This window comes from Fundulus heteroclitus, chromosome 12 (assembly GCF_011125445.2).
Source record: "Fundulus heteroclitus isolate FHET01 chromosome 12, MU-UCD_Fhet_4.1, whole genome shotgun sequence".
Lineage (NCBI taxonomy): Eukaryota > Metazoa > Chordata > Actinopteri > Cyprinodontiformes > Fundulidae > Fundulus > Fundulus heteroclitus.
Window position 1 is genome coordinate 10,883,399 of NC_046372.1, and position 18,320 is coordinate 10,901,718.

The 18,320-nt window shown below is 38.4% G+C and overlaps 2 protein-coding genes across 4 annotated transcripts in view; both read left to right on the top strand.

The window, feature by feature from the left end:
• rnf122 (ring finger protein 122) overlaps positions 1-2,743 on the top strand; it is a 30,783-nt gene extending 28,040 nt beyond the window's left edge. For both annotated transcript variants that reach the window (XM_036143909.1, XM_036143908.1), the window contains exon 6: positions 641-2,743. In XM_036143909.1, the coding sequence (XP_035999802.1) occupies positions 641-755 (115 nt within the window). In that variant the 3' untranslated portion in view covers positions 756-2,743. The remainder of the gene's footprint in view (positions 1-640) is intronic.
• A 1,490-nt stretch (positions 2,744-4,233) lies between these two features.
• On the top strand, positions 4,234-15,987 carry LOC105931400 (chondroitin sulfate N-acetylgalactosaminyltransferase 1). Of its 2 annotated transcripts, XM_021320240.2 has the most exons (10): positions 4,234-4,657; positions 6,857-7,434; positions 7,516-7,616; positions 7,701-7,879; positions 11,300-11,516; positions 11,684-11,785; positions 13,231-13,412; positions 13,634-13,728; positions 13,833-13,914; positions 15,505-15,987. In XM_021320240.2, the coding sequence occupies exons 2-10, from the start codon at positions 7,072-7,074 to the stop codon at positions 15,783-15,785; spliced, it is 1,602 nt and encodes a 533-aa protein (XP_021175915.2). In that variant the 5' UTR covers positions 4,234-4,657; positions 6,857-7,071; the 3' UTR covers positions 15,786-15,987. The 2 variants fall into 2 exon arrangements, with proteins under 2 accessions (XP_021175915.2, XP_035999803.1); XM_036143910.1 differs by lacking the exon at positions 4,234-4,657 and having other exon boundaries at positions 6,778-7,434.
• Positions 15,988-18,320: the final 2,333 nt, after the last annotated feature.

The following is an 18,320-nucleotide window of genomic DNA, read 5'->3' on the forward strand; positions in this document are numbered from 1 at the left end:
AGCATGCAAAAATCGGAGAATTGGGAGTGTGTGAGATATGTCATCAACATGCGCCTCTGTATTTTATCAAAAATGGTGGGATTGTCACTATTTCTGCAATCTCCACTGCTAAAAATGAATTAAATCGCAACAGGCAATTGTTTTTATGGAGAATAAAGCACAGGAAACAACATCTGAGAACAAAATCAATGAAAAATAATATTGTTACAACATATCATCAAAATAAATCTAAAATAACTAAAAACTTATATTATATGTAGTGTGCCTTCAATCAATGATAGCACCTTGTTGTGACATTGTTTTCTTTTGTCACAGAAAATAATAATAAAGACATTTGTTATATTTTTTTACACCTTCATCAACAGCTGCTGTGGACATATTCAAAATAGAAAGTGAAACTTGAATATCACTTTAAGCGTCAGATCAACACATTGGTGTTTTTTTTTTAAGCCTGTCTGAGAAGGTCTTATTTCTTGTCTGGGGAGTAGCTTCTTGTTGCCGCTGTACTACCTTGTCAGGAAAACACAGCATTTCTATCAAACATCCATCAAAAGTAGCGTAAAATTTGAACAGATTGCTGCCAGCTAGGGAATGAGTCTCATGTCTTATTTCATTTGCATGTGTTTCTTCTCCTTGGTAGATGTCTTGTAAAATGGCTGGAAGTACGCTGCGTGTGCCCCATGTGCAACAAACCCATAGCGGGCCCCCCCGAGCAGCATCACAGCATCGGGACTCTCCTTGATGAACTGGTATAGCCTCCGAACTCCTGCAATGCCCCGGTTGGGAGGCCGGTGCTCAGCCACATCCTGACCAGTGAGAGCAGGGACACGCAGTCGAAAAAGCACCAAGAACGGGGTAACCTAGATACCACCTGGAGAAAAGCCTTTGAGGGTTACTGCGAGATTATCTTCAGCCACCCACACATCCCTCCACCACTCTTCTTTAAGCATCCCTCCCCTGCACCCGCTCCTTCACATCCTCCGCTGCCGCCTGGAATGAGGCTATACAGGCATCCCTGAAGTGGAGGAGGCAGCTGTTCCACTGACGTGTGGACAAAGATTTGCGTGGATGGGGTGTGCGAGGAGTCAGTGTACCAGCCTTGCATGTGACAGTGGTCACGAACATGAAATTATAGCCGTACCCACTGAGACCCGTGTGGAAAAACAACACCAGCAGACGACACCTTTCAGATGAGGAGATCTGACGGGGGGGATTAAGGCCACGTGCAGACAAAAGTCCTGCTTACTGCTACGTGGTCTCCGTTAAAGGCTTGTTTGTAAAATTGTAAAAAGAAGAAGAAGAAAACAGGTAGAGAAAGAGGGATCTTTAACTTTTTGTAAAGACTAAATTAAATCCCCTGTGGTTAAAAGGTATGTAAACATGACTGCAGAGTAATTTGTGGGGTCTGTATTGGTTCTCTTCCTTTTTCCATGTGAAGCAAAAGTCATAAAACAGGAGAAACCAACTCACTTCATCAATGATTTTAAAATATCCAATCTAGTCATTATTTAACAGCTTCATTATGCCCAGGAATACTAAATGTTTCTGTTGAGACACATGGAAGGTTTTAAAATCCTCCAGTCTCTCATTGTTAGAGACATGTGACTGAATATTAGCATTACACCAAAAATTAAAACGCTAAGTAAATTAATTTCTTTTTTTTTTTTTTATATAAATTTTTCCTATTTCTCCGTTTTTAGACTAATGCCATAATGTGAAAAATAAAGTCTAAATGCTGAGAATAAAATGTACATTAAAGAATATAATTTTGGGAAGACAGTGAGGTTCACATGAACAAACTTTAAAGAATAAAGGGACTGTTTAATTTACTTGATTTTATTTGTTTGTGAGATAAATTCTGTCCATCAGTTCTATCAGCTTTGAAGTAAAACTCCCTCAGCAACATCAAACTGAATTAAAATGTTGGATTATTTACCCGTTTAAATAACCAGATGAACATTACGCTTGTAAAGAAGAAAGTTTAAATGTTAAGAAATTTGAAAATATTGTTTCAAGACTGAAGCTGAGTTTCAAGGAATTAATTTACAAAGATAATGTATTTTTATTATACTTCAATTAATTTTAAACGGGCATATTATTTCAAGATAATAAGGTGAGATTTACTGGAATTAACTTTTTTCAAAGTTTTTAACAGTGATGATTTTTTTTAAATTGAAAGAAACTGAGCCGTGACATTCACCTGCAAAAAAAAAAAAAAAAACAGTACAAACGAACTTGGCTTTAATCTCTGCATGCTTTTTTGATTTCAAAATGTACTTTTTTTTTTTCATTCATTAAAATTTTTTGATAATTTTTTACAGATTGCACTTTGACCTCACTAACTGCAGAAAACTTTTTGATTGTATAACACTAAAAGTTGAGGGGGGGGGGAAGCAGGACTGCAAGGCTTCAGAAACTATTAAGTAATGCAACAATACTGCGTCATATTTTCATGATTCTCTTTGACATTTGTCCCTAATAGTTGTTTTTTTTGTCACTTAAAAGCGTAATACTGCCTGAATTGAGCTCAAAACTCACTAAGCACATTGTTGGATCACAACAGACACCTGCACTGTAGTTAAAATGTTAGTGAATGAAGTAAACATGGGGTAAAAGGTGATTCTGTTGCAATTTAGGCAAACAACAATGTTCCCTCTGACTCCAGCCACATTCCACGTTTTGTAAGACAAAAGATGTAAATACTTGGAAAAAAAAGTGAAAAAAATAAAGTTGTTTGCTCATTGTCTTGCTTGGTTCTTTATAGTTGTGTATGTGGCACCACCCTCAGGAGAAGTGGCGCAACAAGAAGTAGGAAACAAGATTAAGCCAACCCAATTTGAACATTTGCATCTGTCAGACCAATTTTAAAAATCCAACTTACTTAAAACCTTTAGTAAATTGGAATTTAATATTATTTTTACATTATATCCCACAGATTAAAAAGTCTGTTCTGACTGGTGCTGTAAAATAACTAACCCTAACATGTTATCACAGAACGTTATCTCAAGATACTTTACAAAGTCAATTATATCAAATCACTCAGACAGATTGGTTAAAAGTTTTCTATCTAAAGAAACATAGCAGGTTACATCGAGTCATTGACATGCAGCATTCATCTCCTCCTGAAGGAGCATGAAGTGACAGTAGACGGTCGCCTGCATTGTGTCGTTGACTGCAGCAATCCCTCATACCGAGCATGCATGTAGCGACAGTGGAGAGGAAAACCTCCCTTTAACAGGAAGAAACCTGCAGCAGAACCAGACTCAGTGTGAGCGTCCATCTGCCATGACCGACTGGAGGTTATAGAAGTAGTAGTAGCTCCTTTAGTGGCTTCATCTATTGTTACTTTTCACAGACTTAAATTTCATTTGCTTGAAACATATGTGTCAAACATTATAAACCAAACATCTGCATGGTTATTGGTAGAAATACTGTTTTTATCAACACTAGGGTTCTGTTTATTAAGAGGTAGACACATGAGGCTAAATGGATGACAAGAATTAATGCTAATAAAGTTGTTTTTTGCTTTCCAAATAGGCACTATTAGGATGAAACTAGAAGGATGGAGCACCGTGTACACCGAGCCTTTATAGATCTTGTAATGGAGCACGTTAGGAGTCAATTGCGTCAGCCTTGCATTATCTCAAATAAACCTGCAGAAGAGAGAGATACTCCAGTACAGATGCAAAAGACCTGGTTCTGGTTGAAGCACAATGCTCATTAAGCCACAGAACTTTCTCTATTCATCCGACAGCCCACAGGTGTCGGTGTTTGACTGACAGGAGGCTGTGATGTCAGGTGTTTTACCCTTTCATGCCAACCACAGATGTTGTTGGCTGCGCATGCTCAAGAGAGGTGAATGGACGATGTTCAAAGTACAGTAGAATTGGTAAATAAGTACGGTAGCTGGACATGAAATCAGGGCACTTAATGGATCTTTGTATTTTGGCTTGGCTCATAAACTAAGATTAAAGTGTTTAGCTGAAAAAAAAAATTTCTGCTAAGAAATCAAATAGGCAAAAGAAAGCACCCTACAGTCCAATTTCCCAAGGATGGGATTTGGTTGATTTGCCTTCAAGAGCAAAGAGAAAATAAAAATAACATTTACTTCCTTGTGACTTTGAGCTAAAGTTTGATTTATTTAAAGTCACATTTTCAGGATTTAGTTTATAATGTTTAAATATTGTATTCCTGTGTGTGTGTCTATAAATGCACACACACATTAAAGCAAATGTCTGACTGAAAACGAGGACTATATGTACCGCAGCTTCACTACCTGTGCTTTCTACTGGATCTGACTGAGAAGTAATTATTGCTTCAAAGCTGATTGCAGGTGAGGGGGGCCATAGTGATCATTTGAATCTAACTAATTACAGTCTGAGTGAAAGCAAAAGTGAATCAAGAATGAACGAAGGTGTTTGGGAATACAGTAAAAACAGGGAAAGAAGTCAATTGGAGAGGGAGGTGCTGAGGAAAGGTGGAGACTGAGAGGAGGGAGGATCAGTTTATTCCAGCAAGGTCACTTCAACCTTAACTTTTAAAGAGCCGCTTCATCGTTTCCTTCTCAAGGTAACTTTGAACATATTAACTGTAAAGATAAGCTGTTTCTGATAATTGTTGTCCAACTGTGATTTCTCTTTTGGATGCACAATAGTTGGTGAGTACAAATTTTTCATCTCTCTGGCATTAATGTGAGGTTTGCAGAGTAAACACTTCGATTAGTGTTTCTATCTTTGCGTGTTTCACTCATGCCATCATAGGAGTGGGTGCTCCATGGTTTACTGCCTTGAACTGAATTCGTTTTAGACTTCTTGTTTCTTTAAATGCATAAAAAACTCGCTCTGAACAACAAAAAATAAACTTTAAAACCTGATAATTTTAACGGGAAAGTGTAGAAAACTATTAGGTACCATGCAAGTGTTCACACACACACACACACACACACACACACACACACACACACACACACACACACACACACACACACACACACACACACACACACACACACTAACCCAAACTTAATTGTCTTTAGTCTTAAACATAACTTTCTAGCCCTAAAGACAAGTGAGGACTAAAAAAGGTCCTCACTTTACCAGTAAAATGTACAAAATATTTTTTCACTCACCTGCAAGTGCTAGAACACACACACACACACACACACCCACACACACACACACACACACACACACACACACACACACACACACACACACATATGCATGGCTTGTGGGGAAACATAAGCAAGTCTTTCATGGAAATTGCCTCTACCTGAGCCATAAAGAGCCATCTGTGTTGTGAATAAACTGATGATGAAAACACACACCCACTGATGAGGTGGAGAAGCTTTACAGAGAAACGCTTGTTCCTGTCCACCTTCAGCGTTGTGGCACGTCAGGTCAGTTTGTTTCTCTGCATTTTACAGCTACGAAACCCTAGAAGTTGGACTCACAGTTAACTAAGACATAACCAGTAGATTATTCTTTTTAAATTACGACCTGAGACGAAAAGAAAAGTTGTCACTAAAGACCCCGGTTCACTCTGTTTGTGTTGATTCTTCTGCAGAGTGGTAAATGTTTTTTGTAGGTTTTTACTTTGTGTAGGGCTTCCTACACATTCTCAAGTTGACATTGTTCCCTTTGAAAGCCTCAAATTTCCAGTGTGCTCAGATAATTTATAAACTTTCTTTTTTAAAAATCACCATTCTCTTCTGCCAGATATTCCTGCAGAAGATAAATGGATGTATGGATGGATGAATGATGAATGGATGGATAGATGGATGGATGGATGGATGGATGGATGGATGGATGGATGGATAATAAATAAATAAATAAATAGATGGATGATAAACAAGAGAATGGATGGATAAATAGATGATAAATGGATGGATGAATGATGGGTGGACGTTGAATGGATGGATAGATGGATGGCTGATAAACAAATGGATAGATGGATGATATAGGGATATATGGATGGAGGGATGGATGGATGAATGGATGGATGGATAATATATAAATAGATGGATGATAAACAAGAGAATGGACGATATGGGGATATATGGATGGAGGGATGGATGGATGAATGGATGATTGGATAATATATAAATGGATGATAAACAAGAGAATGGATGGATAAATGGATGATAAATGGATGGATGAATGATGGGTGGATGTTGAATGGATGGATAGATGGATGGCTGATAAACAAATGGATAGATGGATGATATAGGGATATATAAATGGATGGATGGATGGATGGATGGATAATAAATAAATAAATAAATAAATAAATAAATAGATGGATGATAAACAAGAGAATGGATGGATAAATAAATGATAAATGGATGGATAAATGATGGGTGGATGATGAATTGATGGATAGATGGATGGCTGATAAACAAATGGATAGATGGATGATATAGGGATATATGGATGGAGGGATGGATGGATGAATGGATGGATGGATAATATATAAATAGATGGATGATAAACAAGAGAATGGATGGATAGATGGATGGATGGATGGATGGATGGATGGATGGATGGATGGATGGATGGATGGATGGATGGATGGATGAATGGATGGATGGATGGATGGATGATGAATGGATGGATAGATGGATGGCTGGTAAACAAATGGATAGATAAATGATATAGGGATATATGGATGGAGGGATGGATGGATTATAAATAAATGGATGGTTGATAAACAAGAGAATGGATGGATAAATAGATGATAAAAGAATGGATGGATGGATGATAAATAGGTGGATGGATGGATAAATGGATGGAAACAGCAAATAATTTAAAGATTAATTTAAAAACTAAAAACATTGATGTCCTATAATCAATTCCAGACTCCCGGTGGATCATCGATCTCTATGAAGTGAGAATGGAGAGCAGCACCCAGTGAAGATGCTGCCAATCGGGGACACACATGAAAGAACCGAGGGCACCACCACAGCTGTTTGGATCTTTAGCATAAGAGCGATGACCTTCTCGTCCTGTTACAGGCACGTTTGCTCATGACAGCTGTTTCACATCCCTTTCAGCGTTTTAGAGACAGTCCAGGATGTTGAGACGGTGGCTGCTGGCCCTGATGGCCCGTGTCGGTCTCATCACGTTGGGCCTCTGCTGCTCTCTGCTGCTCTTGTACCTCCTGGCCTGTAAACCTTCGTCTCACAGCAAACGCCCTTCGCTGCTGTGGTCTGGAGGAGCCACCAGTAAGGAGGGATACATGGCTCTGCTGCAGGAGAGAGAGGACTCTCACAGACACTACGTTAGCAGTCTGATGAAGCAGATAGGGGAGCTCAAGGAGGCTCTGGAGGAGAGGACTCAGCAGCTTCAGGAGTCCCTGGAGAAGGCAAAAAGCAAAGGGATCCTGCCTCAGGGTCTGGAGAGTCTACACAAAACCCCAACAAAGTCTGACCTGAAGGTAGAAGAGTGAAGCGAGGATGATCTGTTCATTTGAGCTGAAGAAGTGTGTCACAGTAAATACCGCAATTGTGTCCCTCAGGAGTTCTTCCGCTCCCAGCTGAACCAGGCGGAGGTGAGCTCAGGCGTGGAGCTCCCCAACGAATACGCGCTGATCCCTTTTGAGACCTTCACCCTGCAGACGTGAGTACAGCTGTGCAACCAGGGCCTCCGTTGGAGCCACCCAACCCCTGTCTGTGTAATGAGCGAGGTGTCTGTGGTGCTCAGGGTTTACCAGCTGGAAACGGGGCTGACGAAGCACCCGGCTGAGAGGCCGGTGAGGAGGGACCGTAGAGACGAGCTGACCGGGACGGTGGAGACGGCCCTGCACGTCCTGAACGGACCTCAGCAACAAGCAGACAACAGCGGGAGGAAACGCACCTACTCCCCTTCAGACTTCGTACAGGGTGAGAAACGGCTTGCTTCTTATATTCTTTAGAGAGCCAAAAGTTTCTGGCGCAATGTCACCAACTTCCAAGTTGCATGAAGAGGGTCAACGAACTGGTAAGATGAAAACCTCGGCAACGCTTGAAGCATAAGGAGCAGACTTTATTGGCAGACCAACGCATTTCGGCTTGTGGCTTTCTTGAATGACCCTGAAGAAGGCCACAGGCCGAAATGCGTTGGTCTGCAAATAAAGTCTGCTCCTTATGCTTCAAGTGTTGCTGAAGTTTTTATCTTACCAGTTCTTGTGAATTTAAAACATCAAAATGACGAAAAGAAACCCATCCAGACATTTCCTGGTTACTGTATTCTTGCTTGCTCCTGGTTTTCTGACATGCTGTTATTAGCTAGAAGAAGAAATGTCATGTAAAAAAAAGCCAGTTTCCTTTTTTTTCTTCTCTTCTGGAAGTCAAGTCATAATACATACATGCATACTAGAATGTTGTATTCAACATCCATCCATATTAGGTATAAAGTCACCTAACAAAGTGTATTAGATTTTGAATTTCCCTTAATTCACAAAGAAATAAAGCAGATAAGTCTCAACATTTACAGACAAAAATAAACAGGGGTACCCAGAGAGAACCCATGCATTCACAGGGAGAGGACGCAAACAACATGCAGACACAAAGTTCAAACCCAGAACTGCAAGGCAACAGTTCTACCAACTGTGCCACTGTGTAGCCTGTGTACAGAGCAGTGTCACCAAGTTATTCAGCTACTGACGTAATAAAAAGCAACATTTCCAATGCGTAGCTTCATTTTGGACAAATAATTTTTTTTTATTCTTCAAATGAAATTAAAATCTCTGTTGAGTATTTCTTGTTTTGAGCTTATCATCAAAAGAATTTCAGAAATTATCTCCTGTAATCACAACACTGCTGAGTTTTAGGTGCAGCGACTAGCACTGTCCCCTTGCAGCAAGATGGTCCTGGGTTTAAGTCCTGGTGTGGGTTTGTATGTTCTGGCTGTGCATGTGTGGGTTCTTTTTTGGATCTTCTTTGGTGTCTAAATTTCTCTAAGGTATGGGTGTGTGTGTGTGTGTGTGTGGTTGATGGTCCTGTGTGTTTCTGTGCTGCCCTGTCAAAGACTGTCTAGGGTCCCCTGCATTAATAAGCAGGTATGGAAAATGGATGGACGTCTTGTTTTACAAACATAAAACTTCCTCTTAGGGACAGCTTAAAGAAAAAGATTGGAGACAATTCCGAAGTTTGGAAGGACGTTGTTATTAATCTTGAAAATCCTTTGAACAACTTAAAGTTCTTCTAACCATGATGAAATTTTAAGGTATTTGGTTTTAAGTGGGAGCATGATAGTCACTTTGGGGAACTATTCTTATTAAATGATTATAGAATTTGTAATGTTTCCTAACTTTATGGTAGTGGGAAACAGTGATACAATGTACATAGAAAGCTTATTAACTTGAAAATACTCTTTTTTTACAGTTACACAGGCAGACCTCAGGTTTTTTTTCAGACATCAGATGTTGCTTAAGGATGACAAAGATGTTAGCATTCTTGCCTTGCATCAAGAAGATCCTGGGTTTGAATCCTGTGTATGAGGGGGCTCTTGCCTTTACTCCTGCACCCTTCCACAGACTGTAAACATGTGTTGTTGTTTTTTTATTGCTTTTTTTTTTTTTTTTTTTTTTTTTTTTTACAATTAAACTCATAAAAATGACTTGGATTAAAAAGATGGTACCTTTAATTAAATATTTGGTTGCAGCACCAACACGGAATCTCTGTAGTTCACAAGAAGACATCTGGATTTGCCAACAATTCGACTTACTCCCTCTTTCTGACCAGATTGCTCACAATAAAGGGGAGTCATTACCACACTGGAGTTGTCAAACATTTCTGTGTTCAATACGACTTTTCTATTACCCCCAATATCCATCTAATTAACTTTGAGTTGCATTTCCTCTTCAGCCAATGTACATGGAGGATGGCTAAAGTCCGGATTTGTGGAGGTATTGCACCCAAGTGCAGATTCAATCATATTTGTCTCATATTAAGGTGAAGGTTTATTGAAGGAAAAACTTACAAATGTGAGGAACAGGCACGTCAGGAACCAACAAAAGCAACAGTGACAGGAATACTAGGTAGTGGTTAACAGTGCGATCAGACAAGGAAGTAATGAAACAGACTGGCTATAAACTGCTGGGAGAGTGATTGGTAGAGCAAGGGCTGGATGAGACTGAAGCTGTGGTTCTACTGTACCTTCATGCAGCTGCTGTCTGAATTTTACCAGGCAGAACATATCTTTGGCTTTGGCGGTATAAATCAGACATATACTTCTTTTTAGGTAAAATTAAGCTTTGATTTGAGTTTTAAGGGTACCAACAAACCTGTCTGGGTCTGTAGGCCAATTCATTCCTGTTATATGGTCACATCCAGTGAAACTATGTGAGGGATATGTCATACCAGTAATCTCAATTTCTTATGTAATTATATGTTATATAAACAAGATGATCTGCCCCCACTTTCTATGACATCTGTCACCTCGAACAGAGTGCTCCTGAACTACCTGATAATGTTTCATCACTATCAATGACTATGGCGGTGGGGGCTATCTGGAGCAGTGTCACGGACCTACACTAACACACATACACTGTCTTTGCTGTGCTTCTTCCTTTACTCTTGATTTCTGTTTTAGCTGTAGTGTCAGAAAGGTCAGATCAGAGACCTTTGTAGTTGTAGCTTTAAGGATTTACTTATTTTTATTACAATGAAACAAAAGAAGTCTAGTTAGTTGTAGCTCTTAGAAACGTTGGACGAAACTATTTTTGACTGAAATCCCCCAAGGATTTACTTAGTTTATTTCTTATTATAAATAGAAACAATTATGCATTGAATCCTAGTGATGAAGCTTGTTCCAGTGAAACTAAAGGAGACTAGTCCAATATTTACTTAGTTTATTCTTATTACAATGAAACAAAAGAAGTTATGCTAGTTGTAGCTTTAGAAAAGTTGACAAAACTACTTTAGATCAGAAATCCCAATGGATTTACTTAGTTTATTTCTTATCATGAATAGAAACAAGTACTGTGGTTTTATGCATTCTGTATGTTTGTTAATGTATGATTAGAAACAATTGAGCTTTGAATGTCAGTGATGAAGCTTGTTACAGTGAAACTGAAGAAGTCTAGTCAAGGATTTCCTTAGGAAAAGAAAACATCACATTAAAGAAATAAGCTATGTAATAGTTCCCTTTGTAATGTATTTTTTTCTGTTCATGTACAGTACTTTGAATCGTCTTGCGACTGAAAAGTGGTACATAACTAAACTTGACTTGGTTAATATTGATCCTTATTACAGAGCAATACTCTTCAATTCAGCTGATAAAAAGGGATCCATGTAAGGATATTCTCTCTTTTGACTCAGGGTTGACTCGCACAGAGAGGACCAGAGGGACCGTCTATGAGCTGACGTTCAAAGGCGACGGCCCGCAGGACTTCTCTCAGCTCGTCCTCTTCAGGCCGTTCGGGCCTTTGATGAAGGTGAAGAGTGACAGTGTGAACACACGCAGCATCATCATCAACATTATCGTCCCGCTCTCCGGGAGGTTGGATGCCTTCAGGCAGTTCGTCAACAACTTCAGGTAATGTCTGGAGGCGGACGAACAGAGCTGGTGATCTGTGAAACAAATCTCAGATCTTGGTTTTGTTTCGCCACCACAGTATTGTAAAAGTAGTCCAATCTGGCCATCCATGTTTTGCAACCATGCAGTTGAAATATGTGCGTGTTTGGTTTGTCTGTTTGGTTCAGAGAAGTTTGCATCCAACAGGACGGCAGGGTTCACCTCACTGTGGTCTACTTTGGTCGGGACCAGATCGACCAGGTGAAGGCTGTACTGGATCAGACCACCAGGTAAGGTTGGGACTCCTAGAGACTGAAACGTGACTGAGAACCTTCTTTCAATCAATTCTACTTTTGAGAGCCTTCAGTTACAAGAAGTAATGCTTTACTTATAAGAAGAGTGCTAGAAATAAAAGCAGGCAGAAATGAGCGGCAGGTCTTCTCTGGTTAAGAAGAACGGTTCTTTAGACATTCCTATCAAGCTTGTTTTGGTCAAGATAAAATAAAAAAGATAAAAAGATAAAAAAAAAAGATAAAAACAATTTCTGTGACAGTTGTAATAACTGCAACTTTGGCTGTGGTACTTTGAAAGGCAATCATTTCATAGTTTCTTTCCAATGAGACAGGTTTTTAGCTCTTTTTGAATACTTCTGATTTCTGAAGGTTTAAACCTTTTAAGGCTTTTTTGATTATTTTCAATTCAATACTCTGCCTTTTTTTTAGAAGAATACTTTTATTCTCATCATTCTTTCTCAATTACATGAATTTCTTTCCCTGTTCAGCAGCTGCAGAACTTTTTGGACAGGAAACTTATTTAGTTCTCCACTTAAGTGAGAAAACAGTCAAAGTCTAAATGTCAGAAAGCCTCAGGAACTCTTGATCAAGATCACCAAGGATTTACAAGAAGGTAAATGACAGAAATGCAAAGGGATGTAAAGCTTTTGCAAAATTTAATCCATGGACCAAAACGCCCTTTAAAGTACCCTGAAGTCAAAGTTTCTAAATTCTAACACTGATAACAAATAATACACTATCTGGTGCATAGCTTTCTTTAAGATTTGTTTGTCTCATTATTTTTATCTTCTTCCTGTTCCATTTAAATATATTGTGGGAAAAGTACAATATATTTGACAGATTATTGCTTACCCACCTTTTTTACAGAACAACTAAAAACACCCAACTGCACCCAGCCTATGCATAAAATCAAAAAATTCAACGTCTCATATCTGTTATTTGAACTCACGGAGATGTTAAGCCAGTTTCCATCTTTATTGGAACGTTGAACTAGGTACTAATAAACACTATGGTTACAGAAAGAGATGCAATAAATGGGAACAGTAATGCCAAATAGCCCTTTGCCCCTATTTGACTAATCCCTTTTTAAACGTAAATGTGACAGGCATTACCCAACACACATTTTAAATGCTTTATACAACCGACTTGTAATATTAATAAAAATAGAAAAAAAAAATCCTTATCAGGCTGACAGAAGTCAGACTCAAATCAAAGGTTTAATTTGAATTTATTCTGAGTTCCCAACACAAGATCTGTATTGTGTTTTATTTTTTTGCAATTTACAAAAACAAGATGTGTTGAAAGTATCTCTTTACAGGTTTTTAATTCTTCCCTTTAAAGTTTTTTTTTTTCACGCTGAACAACATATACCACATGTACTAGCTAAGAAGAGTAATTAAGAGGAGATGACCGCCAACCTGACCTCTGCTTCTGTGTCTCAGGGAGACTCGGTTCAGAAGTTTCACCTTGATTCAGGTGAATGAGGAGTTTTCTCGTGGCCGGGGCCTCGATGTGGGCGCCAGGGCCTGGAGACAACGGCAGAACGTCCTGCTCTTCTTCTGCGATGTCGACATCCAGTTCACAGCAGACTTCTTGACTTCATGTCGTATGAATGCAGAAGCCGGTGAGAAGGTCTCAGAAGCCATTCTGCATTTTTTCCCCTTTTAAATTCCCAATTTGTGTTTTTTCTTTTCGCATTTTTAAACAGGTTCCGTTATCAAACACATCCCTTTTCCCTGCCTTACAGCTTAAGTTGCCCGTTATTTTTTCTAATTTAAACATCTGTACAGGGTGGGTTTTCTTACTGACTGCTGTTTTGTCACATTGCATCGCTCATTCTTTTAGGTAAAAAAGTGTACTACCCTGTGCTCTTCAGCCTGTACAACCCATCCGTCATCTACAGCAATCACACTCTCCTACCTTCTATAAAACAACAGCTGGTGGGTGTAAAATAATAATAATAAAAAAAGCAACAGATCTTTAGTTCTGATGGAGAAAATATGATCCTGATGAAGCTGATTTCAGGCTTTTCCTTCTGCTTCAGGTGATAAGAAAGGAAAATGGATTCTGGCGGGACTTCGGATTTGGCATGACATGCCAGTTCAGATCGGATTTCATCAACATTGGTAAGACAGGCACAGGTTTTTATAGATTACACGCTTTGAAGAAATAATACTGACAAACACCTGCTAATCCATTTTTGTGATTAGAAATTGTGACGTTTTTCATTGTCTCTGTGCCAAAATGAATTCTAAGAGAAGTATTTTTGCATGTAAACCAACAGTGCTTTACTGTACAAAACAATCGGTTGAATTTTATTGAGTTAAAGGAGCAGTTTAGATTGTTTATTATCTTCCATTTTTGCTCTCAGCTGAATAGAATAGAGAAACGATCCTTTTGCTTATTTTTTTCATTTAGTCAGAAATATGAACTAGTTCTCGAGTCCTAGGACTGTTGTTGGAATTTCGGTCTTAATGGTAAAGAAATACGTACTTTTCCATCTACAAATAAAAACAATAACATAAATCAAAAGGCATTTCATTTCAGATACAATTTGTGCAAAGAACAATTGAATAAAAACTAGACAGACTTATTTACAGTGCCACTGACTACACACAAATGTTCAGAGTCTGAATTTCTGTTCATTAGGTTCCCTGGTAGAAATATCAGGTTTCTGTGTAAATTACTTATTCCACTTTACCTGGAGGCATCTGCCCTCATGTCTCTCCTTCTCTCCATCCGTCCTCTGTTTTCAACCAGCATCTATCCTTACAGACAGATGCTGTACCTCTTGCCTAATTGCTCCAAAACCTTAAAATAAAAATTCTCCTGCTCTCCTCTGCAGATGTTTGTGTGCTTTACAAATGTTTGTTTTTTTAAAGTCATTATTTAAGATATCAATAAAAGTTTAAGGCTAGGTGTTCAACGGTCAGCCATGCTCCTGTGTATCACCTAATTCAAAGACAGATGGAAAGAGTATTGATGGTTTCTGCTCTGATTCTGCTGCAAAGGTTTTCATTTGTGCAACAATCCTAAGAAAAATCAGAAATTGGGACGTGCCATTTGTATGTGACCACCAGAGGGCGCTGTAGCATTTTGGAGAACCTTTTTTTTTTAATTTTGGTTGCAGAAACCCTTTTGTATCAGCCCACGGCCCCATTTTTGTTTGAGCAGGGTAATGTTCATGGGCCTGGGTGACCTTCTATGACCCATCTTTAAACATTTACTGATTAAAAGGGTTTGAGACAATTTTTTTGTTTTGTTAAATTTGAAGAATGTCAGTCAACTTTGTGAGAGTCTGCCAGCTACCACGTCGGTAACCAGGGGTTCATACAATGCCACACGTTGTTGGCCATTATGCAAACGTTGGTTTGTAGACTATGTAACACAAACAGGCCCAGGTCCCAACAAAACTGTGTATTAGTTCTGCTTGCAACAGTACAATATATCATAAAATTAATATAATCTGTCAAAACACCCCTTACACCTTGAGAATTACTAGTCCAGAGACTTTCATTCAGAAAAGTTTGTATTTTATGGTCCTGCCTTACAATTGTATACAAATTGCATTTTTTTTTTTTTTTTACATTAATCAGTAGATTTTCTTCTCTGGAACAGACCTGCAGGCTGCTTTCTGTGGACAAAAATGTTCATATTTAAAGCGATACATTCTCAGATTATTCTGATCTTCCTGCCACCTGTCCGTGGGTTCACAGGTGGGTTTGACCGCAGCATCAGAGGCTGGGGGCTGGAGGACGTCCACCTGTACAGGAAGTACCTCCACAGTAAGCTGATGGTGATCCGAGCTCCGTCCAGGGGCCTTTTCCACCTGTGGCATGAGAAGAGCTGTGCCGATGAGCTTCCCCCGGACAAATACAAGATGTGCATGCAAACCAAAGCCATGAGCGAGGCCTCGCACGGCCAGCTGGGAGAGCTCTTCCTCAAACAGGAGATAGAGCTTCACCTGAACTCCCAGAAACAGATCCAAGAGATCTGAAGGGGACCGTCAAATGACAGGGAGTCACGCTCACAGTTTGCTGTTAAACATCTGTTTCAGTAAATTATATTTTTGGATTCATGTGGTACGCTATAGCTCATAAACACCCTTTTGTCTTAATAAAACTAAAAAGGTTTCAGACTCTTGAGCACTCTGCCTTCTTTCTTTATTCTCTCCTGGGAATTGAACAAGATGCATTTTTATTGTTACACCTGGATTTCTAGAAGTAAAGCTCACACATAAAGTAGGAACTAGCAGCTTTCACAATGTTTCTGAAACATATGAATTATTATTACCAAACAGTGTTTCACATGTCTAAATGTCTGCAACTTATTTTCTCCGGCATAATCTGCTGTAATGCTGCAGTGTAAAAACAAAGTGAAAACAAACTAAGTGAAAACTACCCCCCCTGCTTGTTTCTCTTGGCTGTTTTATTTCCACAACCAATAGAGCTTCATTCCTTCTGTTGTGTTTTACATCACATAAGGTCAGATGAGAAATCAGAACACAATCTACAGATCTGTGCCACAAAAAACGAGAAGCAAAACTACAGTTTCCTTTTCCATCACTGCCAAACTTTGTTTCATTATCATTTATGTTGACAATATAATATCATCAATAAGAGCTGGTGAAGAAACAAGTCAGTGTGAAGCAAGAAACAAAGGAATCAAAACCAACCAATAAAGAAAGGGGTCACCACAGAAAAGGTAAGTGGCAACGAATATTTTGCAATACCTAAACAAAACAGAAGTTTTATCGAAGCTGAAGAGTATTAAGGCAAATAAATAAAGCTCCTTACTTGTAATGTCTTTCCTCCAGCTCCATTTATAAATAAAACAATCCATTCTCTAAAGATACAAATCATAGCAGAATAACATGCCATAAACAAATGGGCGTACACACACGATACATAGTACATTGTGTATCATAAATATTTTTATACAATGTACATTTAATGTACATTGCATAAAGAAATCATCTAAAAATTGTAATAAATGCACAGTCATTGACTAAGCTCTTTTGTACAGTTTAGTATTTTACTCCCAATAAAAGCATTCAAAACATTCTCCAGTAGTGCAATATTGGCTGAACTTTCATGACTTTAAACGATTAAATTCACGTTTAAAAAAAAAGGAGCACTGCACAAGAATTAGATGTTATTTTTTATCTTTCCCATACATGCCCTAATTACCCCACGTCTGTAAGACGACTTTTCCCTCCATTTCCCGTGTGCAGTCAAAGCGGCAGATGCTTGATTTCTTCTCCATGCAAGTGCACAACCTTGGTGTCATTCAACCTGTTGCAAGACGGGGCGAACTTGTGCAAAAACGCTGGAACATGCTATGCACCTTTATTTAATATTTTATATAAAACCGCGGGAAAGTTTGAACCTTAAAAGTCTTTTCAATAAGTCTGTCAGAAAAAGAACAGGAGACGCATATCTGATTAACATGTTAAAGTGAAAGCTGCTCCATTACTGATGCCATAATTCCGGTTCATCATGAAAGAGGACAAGCAGCAGAGGAAGGGAGGGAGGGAGGAGCACACCTGCATCAGCCGACCATTGACGTTGCACCAATTCCGGGGCCCTATTGGCTCGTGACTCACACTTCCTTTTCCTCGTCTGAGATGCCTTCAAAGATAGCCTGGAAATTTAAAGAGAAGAAACGAAAAGCTCCCATGAGGGTCCTGAACTGGAAACGTAGTAAACACGCTCAGATTGTGTGAAAACACAATTTCACTAAATGGAGATGATTAGAATAATTTTTGGAGAATAGTGGCAATAGCAAGTCAAATTATTATCACACCACAAACACTGATTTAAAATAAACTCATGGGTGAGCAGACCGTGTACATTTGGAACACATAAAATGTACCTAAAATTACATTTATATGTGAAACAAATGTACTGAAACATCCTGGTGAATTGGTTGCAAATGCAACTTAAGTGTGAAAGTAGAAATCAATAAATATCTCAGCAGATTATTAAATATATAGGCACACCTTCTACAAAAAAAAAAAAAAAAAATGAATAAATTAACACATTATGATATAGAAAATTCAATTCAGTATGTTTTCTATTAATATATTTTGAGAATGTGTTCTGTAAGATAAATATCTTAAAGTATATTAAGAATGTTATAATAGAGGTGTTGCATTAATATACATATTAAATATTAATGAATAAAAAGTTGAACACAATGAAAATTTTAAATACTTTTTTCACAAGACTAAAACCCAAGTAACTTCATAAAGTTTGCATTTAAGAAATACTTATATATCATATCACATTATATATCCATCCATTGTCTATACCCACTGATCCTTGCCAGGTTGCTGAGGTTATCTGTAGCGGTCATCGCGTGAGAAACTAAATCATATTATAATATTATGACTAATAACTGGAAAAAAAACTTATCAAAATTGCTAAAATGTAGTAAATAGATAACCATGTAGGTATTCACATGTTATATTTGAAATAAAAACTGGGGCACATTCAGTGATAATTGTTTAAATGAACAAAAAAATATAGAA

Coding starts and splice junctions, on each gene's coding strand:
- LOC105931400 (XM_021320240.2), top strand. CDS start 7,072: ATGTTGAGACGGTGGCTGCTGGCCCTGATGGCCCGTGTCGGTCTCATC. Junction 11,517..11,683: donor CAGTTCGTCAACAACTTCAG/GTAATGTCTGGA, acceptor TGTTTGGTTCAG/AGAAGTTTGCATCCAACAGG. Junction 13,915..15,504: donor ATCGGATTTCATCAACATTG/GTAAGACAGGCA, acceptor GTGGGTTCACAG/GTGGGTTTGACCGCAGCATC.